This window comes from Diaphorina citri, unplaced genomic scaffold (genome assembly GCF_000475195.1).
Source record: "Diaphorina citri unplaced genomic scaffold, Diaci psyllid genome assembly version 1.1 scaffold2641, whole genome shotgun sequence".
NCBI lineage: Eukaryota > Metazoa > Arthropoda > Insecta > Hemiptera > Psyllidae > Diaphorina > Diaphorina citri.
Window position 1 is genome coordinate 293 of NW_007380058.1, and position 6,429 is coordinate 6,721.

The window sequence follows — 6,429 nt, forward strand, 5'->3', positions numbered from 1 at the left end:
CACATGTTCACCAAATACAAAACTTTGACAAAGGGTTCAAAAGTAGGGGTGAACAGTGACCACAAACAGACAAACTACTAAAGTGCGCATAGAACACCTGTGTTAAGCAACACTTACCTTGGTGAGGAGGTGGAGGACCTCGCATTCGTTTCACCTCGGGTTTGGGACCATCATTTCCATGCATATTCATATTGTTCATCATGGGACCTGATGGAAGAATATAACTAAAGAGTTTTTAGCATGGACATTCAAGGCGAATTTCATCTAATTATTTTGACAAACAAGAGAAAACAATATTGAAAATGATGTTACATTATTATTAAATATGTTTATATTAGACATCCTAGGTTATAAAGTTGTGAAATAGGTAACTACAAAACTTATTACCTTCATATGATACAATGGATACACGTTCCGGTTTTGATCTTATCCGACTCGAGTTTCGTCCACTTCCGTGGACTTTTTCAAGGAAACTCTTTCCTTGGTCCTACAAGGAAAGTTTCCTTGAAAAAGTCCACGGAGATGGACGAAACTTGTAGACTTGTAGGACCAAGGAAAGAGTTTCCTTGAAAAAGTCCACGGAGATGGACGAAACTCGAGTCGGATAAGATCAAAACCGGAACGTGTATCCATTGTATCATATAAAGGTAATAAGTTTTGTAGTTACCTATTTCATAACATCAAATATCATCTTTCTTCTATTTTCCTCAGTACCTCACAAGTATCTACCTCCCATCATACGGTACCATAGGGTGGCTAAGAAGCTGGTTGTGCTACAGCTGATACTGGGAGTGATCATAACCTGCATCAGTGTCTGGCTAGTCATATTTTGTTCCACCCTATACACTCGGGATACGCCACATTGGAGTGGAATACCGGTAAGCAGATCGTTCAAAAGAAAAGACACCGATTTTCTGTTGGTATTGCGCAGAAACGAGTTTCGTCAAATAACGTTAAAGAGTTCATTTAACGGGACGCTTAATTCGGTTTCAAAAACTCTCTAATATGAAGGCTAATCGAGATGCCACTGTACTTGTAACTGCTAAAACCTTATCGTCCCCGAAACGAAGAGAGGAAGGAGGACAGGATAGGAGGAAGCAAGCCGTTCTGAGAACGAAACTTGTCTGCTTAGGGTAAGATACGCCTCGGGCAGGACTCGAACCTGCGCCGCGACCTAGCGCTTACAAGGGCCTCTGCCCATTTATTGGTGATAACACGTCGAATGGATCAGTTACCAATCAAATGGATCTCAGTGATCACTGAAGAAGTTAAGGTTGGTGAATATCTTCAGTTGATGTGCTCAGGTGGTTGTATGATGTATGAGTGCACCTCGAATTAATCTGCACCACGTGATGATGTGCCTAGAGCCCTAGACGGTCATTCGTCCAGGCACTATGACATTGCTAACTAACTAAGAGCTACAGTCGTAGGTACATCATTACCTCAGGTTCAACAGATGCAATTCAAACCCAAAGTCCAATAGATAGCCAAAAGCAATGGATGAGCGGTTTACTCCTCAGTCGACACAAACTTGAGCTATTTTTGCTGAAGTTTTAGACGAGGAGGATTCAGCTCAAGGTTTATTGAGCTTGGGAAAGAATTGTTGGATAAATAAAACAAATAATTCCATTTCAATTGCCTCAATGTTCACAGCTCATCTTGGCTGGCTTCTCAGCGTACATTTTGCTGTACTTCTGTCGGAAGGAATACCCTGGGATGCAACTCAACTGCTACATGTTCCTCTACAAGGTAAACTATGCGTTTACATTCAGGATTCAGTATTTGACTCATTCAGCATTTCTAAAGATCCCTGAGACTAGTGAGAAGCTGCGTTCAGCTAGCTGCCTTGCTTCCTAGAGGGCTCCTTCGGTCGAAGACTCCATACTCATTACCTATTCCTACCCTCTGAGACTTATTCCGTGAAAAAGGCCGCATTATCTGTCAAATGTGTCAATACTTTCAACGCGGAGAGTGATAAAAGTCGTTCGTGGAGTGATGGACATCTGGCTGAAGGCCCTGAGAGTCCTGGACTCACTATTAAACTAAGGCTAAAGATTAAAGATTCAATATGATTCTGTAGACTTGGGTCTAAGGCCAGCCTCTCACTATCAGGTAGACCTGATAGGTGATAGGTATACCTGATCAAGTGAACTGATCAGGTATACCTGACACCTGATGAGGACACACACTATCAGGGAAAACTGACTCTATCAGGTATACCTGACCAGGTCTACCTGATAATGAGTGGCTGATGGCTGGCCTAACATAGCTCGTGTTTTGGTTTCAGATCTTCAGCATCAGTCTGTCACTCATCACCTGCGTCCTGTGCTTCTGTGCTGCCATCTTCGCCATCTTTCATCTCACATTCCTCTCCTATGCCATCTGTGACAGCATTACCAGCGATAGCATTGCCCCAGGCAATAATAAGAGTAATAACATTGCCCAGTTCAATAGTCAAAATCAAAGCATGAAGAGTATCATTCAAGATTTGAAGAGCGCTAGTCAAAGCAATACATGTATGTGCGCAATCCAAAGTGTTGCGCTAAATCCACTCGTTGATAACATGATGAAGATGAGCATCCAATCATTCCTCTATCCCGTAACTTGCGCAGACGTGCGCTCGAAACTATCGCTTGTTCTCCTGGCGTCCGGTGTTCTGAATGGCGCCGCGGGCGTTTTATTGTTCTACTACGTGTATTTGCATTGGAAAAGTCGCTACCTGTATGTGTACTCGCATGTGGACAGTGCGCAGACTAAGCCGTCCATTATTACGAACAAATGAGAGAGATAACTGTGCGCGAACAGGTACCTGCAAGCACGCAGGACTTGTCGTCCCGCGTCCAATTTCCAGAGTCTACAAAAATGTGTGATCTTTTTGTACATGGTTACCTATGTGCCCATTTTGACGGGTTAATTTTTTGTACATAACAGGGCATTTTAAATTTTTGTTACCTTCGTAATCTATGTAGATTCTAGAGCATTAGAATATTGTAAAGGAAATAAAATTATTTTGTCTATTGTATGATTTTTTTCTTTCTAAATTAGTTAGGTAGGTATTTTTTGCAGATATGTGTATACACCTAACAAATAAATTCTAAATTCTCATTTTACTGAAAATAAAATCTCTTTTTATGGGGGAAAAGGTGTGGAATAAATGTGCATAAAAAATTTGAAAATATTATGCACAACGGTGGTGAAATCTGACAACGCAGCATCCCGAATGAGGGTAATTTATGGTAGAAGTTTGCCAGGTTCTCACATTAACAACAAAAAATGCTCGGATTTTCCGAAAAGTTTGAACTTTTTGCCTGACTGAATGCCTGATAAACTGATAACTATTTCCAAAGTTCATGCATTTTTGATGGGAAATTCCGCCAGCCCTTAGCGGTTCAAGGTTCTTTGCTTCTTTTGTATTTGAGTTCACGGCATTTTACCTTGACTTGGATGGTAAGCCGATGAAGAAAGCAATGACTGGAATTGAAATCAAAAGCTCTCAGTAAACTAGGTAAGTAAAAAACCATGTAAATAGGTATTATCCTAATAAAATACCAAACACTTGGGTACCTATAACCCTTTAGGTGTTTGTTAGTTTGGTGTTTAATTTTTAATAATGTGAGCCATGGGGCAGTCCATTTCACTGCTGACATTCCGCTTTGATGTCTCACCCTTTCTGCTTGGAGAGTACCCTAAAGTAGCCAGCACCATTTATTGTTCCAGACCAACCATGCATAATGTTGCTCAACCTCAGTGATCCAGTGGGTACTGGTGCATACAATACTCTTTTGTCATTGGTTACCAGTCATTTTTAAGCTAGGCTTCAAGGGGTCCTTATTTTGACACAGGTTGTTTAATTTTGTATTTCTTTTCAGCCACCAACCTCAGTGGTGCAGTTGTTAATGCGTTGGACTTTGGACCTGGAGTTTGTTGATTCAAGTCAAAGTCATAATATTTATTTAGGTGTAATAATTGGGGAACAATATTTGTGACAAGCATTTAAGTAAATATGCTTAACACAATTAAAAATTCCTTTTTTTATTTCTTTTCAGTCTCTGTGGAGTGAACTTCAAATAACATCATGTCCAGAACACTTGTACAGCAGTTTGTCGCTGGACTCAAGTCCAGGAATCCAGAAGTCAGAAATAAAACTGCCAGAGATCTTCATCATTATGTAAGTACAACAGGTTCAATGAATTTGTTGAAAATAAATTAAGGGCATGGTTAGCCCAGTGGTAATTGATTTGCTTGCTACTCAGAAGGTCCCAAAATCAAATACCACCATTAAATAAAAAAAAAAAAAAAAATAAAAAAAAAATCATATTTCAATTGCAAATATTTCAAAATGGAAAGTAGGTAATTGTGTCTCTTATTGCCCATCTAATGGGACTACATGTCCTGATAATGGGACTACATGTCCTAATTTGACAGTCTAAATAAAATAAATATGGGATGGGCATGGTATAACACAGACCACATGAGTCTTATGTAGCAGTTGTTTCATTGCTAGAACATACTTTGTTTTTTTTGTTTTGTTTTGTTTGTTTTTTTTTTTTTTTTTTTTTTTTTTTTTTTTTTTTTGAAGTTCCATGATTTAATGTTGAAATGAGTAGCAATCATTGTTCTTCCTCTTTCCTCCATCCTGTGTGTTATGCCATTGGTAAGGGTCCACCACATTTAATATATGACCACCACTCCTCCTTCCTATGGAAAAAAGTAGATGGATAGGTAAGCGTTTTCTGTGGTTGAGTGTTTATCAGCACTAGGTCTTGGACACTGGGGGTATGGGTCGTTCCATTCTCAGTAGCATCAAAGTTTTGTTGCATGTAATGGGTGTGACTCAGCCTCATGAGGACCATTGACAATTGCTACTTTAAATGAATAGATGACTCAGTTATGACATAAGCCAGAAGAGACGATGTGTATCAAGATTAAGAAAACTATCAAAAGTACAGCAAGTGACAAGTTCATAAATGCTGACTCTTTATTTTGCCAGGGTGAGGACAGGAATTGGAGTAGATGGGTGACCAGTAAGAAGAAGTGCGACAGATTTACAGATGGAATTCAATACCTCCACATTTTGATGCTGGTTCAGCACATGATGTGAAAGTGAGAAGAAACCAGTGGAATTATAGCAATACGGTAATATTTCTGATATTTATAGAACTTGCCATTGTTTCTCTCTGCAGAAAATAGCGGCTTGCACAACCAGAGGTTTGTCATTTCCATATTCTCAACACGGCATCGTCGTCTATTGCTGGATACTTGGGGAGAAAAAGATGTCAGGCATACTGTAATTATTGTTTTTATATGTCTCTTAACCATTCGTCCACAGATGAGAGTTCCTACCAACACATCAGTGGTTCCCACTAGTGTTAACGGTCTGCTGTCATGCGGGAGCTCCAAGGTAAAGGGATTCCAGATTTGGAGAACAGTCACATGCGCTGCTTTCAGCAGCACTCCAGTTGTTAACGGTCTAGGTATTACCTTTCCCTTAGGATCAATTTGAATTTGAAGAAACCATTTCGATAATGGAGATGTTTGGATCACTCAGGCCATATCAGGTACTCTGGATTGATATATTGAGGAGGATCCCTACAGTAATGTACTGGGGGGAGGGGATACTTCCAAATTTGAAGTCCAGCCTACAGTAAGAAAAAAACGCTAAATAAAGGCTCAGGGGGGCCCACGTTAAATACCAGCCCTGGAACCACTGATTAGACCTAGCTAGGCACCTTTTTAAAAGGCTTTATTCATCTGCGGTTTTAGCAAATCTTTAATTGCAACGTCTTCCCAACCGAAACCCCTTGTACTTTTTTACAACCTTGTTTCTCTCCTCGTCCCCCCCTCCCCCCCCCAGTGTGTCTCTACACGTAGACGTGGGTATGTGAGACAGCCGCAATCCCGTTCGCCAATTAGTCTGCGCAAACCTCCTCCCATCCCCCAATGACTCTGGCGTTATGCGCTACCGCCGCTAGAGACAGTGGGGAAGTTGGCCGCAAATATCTGGCACGTTCGTCCCTGCGGAGTATGCAGACTATCAGAGATGACAGAAAGCGCTATCGAGTGGTTGAGTGATGCGAGAGTTGAGGGACCAACACCGACATGCGCAGCCGGTAAGATTTTTTCCCCCCAAATCGCGTTGAAATCAGGAGAAGGCGTGGGTTCGAATCCGCAGTCGTGTTGTGGAATTTTTTACTCTCTATTATTAGTGCCTTTAATGGTGATAGTGGTTGTTTGTTGTTGTAGTGGGCTTTAGGGCTATACCGGGTGGTGGCAAAATAGACAAGTGATGTAGCTGGCTCAAGACGGCTCGGGCCTGGTAAACCACGGGGGGCGTGGGTTCAATCCCTGCCGAGGTATGGAATTTTTCGCTCCATATAATTTGAAGAATTTGACCAGAAAAAAAATAATACTAGTAGCGCTGCCTGAGGT

The 6,429-nt window shown here is 41.0% G+C and overlaps 1 protein-coding gene and 1 long non-coding RNA gene across 2 annotated transcripts; both read left to right on the top strand.

The window, feature by feature from the left end:
* The first annotated feature begins 240 nt into the window (after positions 1 to 240).
* LOC103519275 lies at positions 241 to 2,927 on the top strand. The gene is made up of 4 exons (XM_008484360.2): positions 241 to 253; positions 712 to 878; positions 1,654 to 1,749; positions 2,288 to 2,927. The coding sequence occupies exons 1-4, from the start codon at positions 241 to 243 to the stop codon at positions 2,780 to 2,782; spliced, it is 771 nt and encodes a 256-aa protein (XP_008482582.1). The 3' UTR covers positions 2,783 to 2,927.
* A 347-nt stretch (positions 2,928 to 3,274) lies between these two features.
* On the top strand, positions 3,275 to 4,083 carry LOC113471588. Its single transcript, XR_003394225.1, has 2 exons — positions 3,275 to 3,505; positions 4,047 to 4,083. It is a non-coding gene; the product is annotated as an uncharacterized LOC113471588 (long non-coding RNA).
* The last annotated feature ends 2,346 nt before the right edge of the window (positions 4,084 to 6,429 follow it).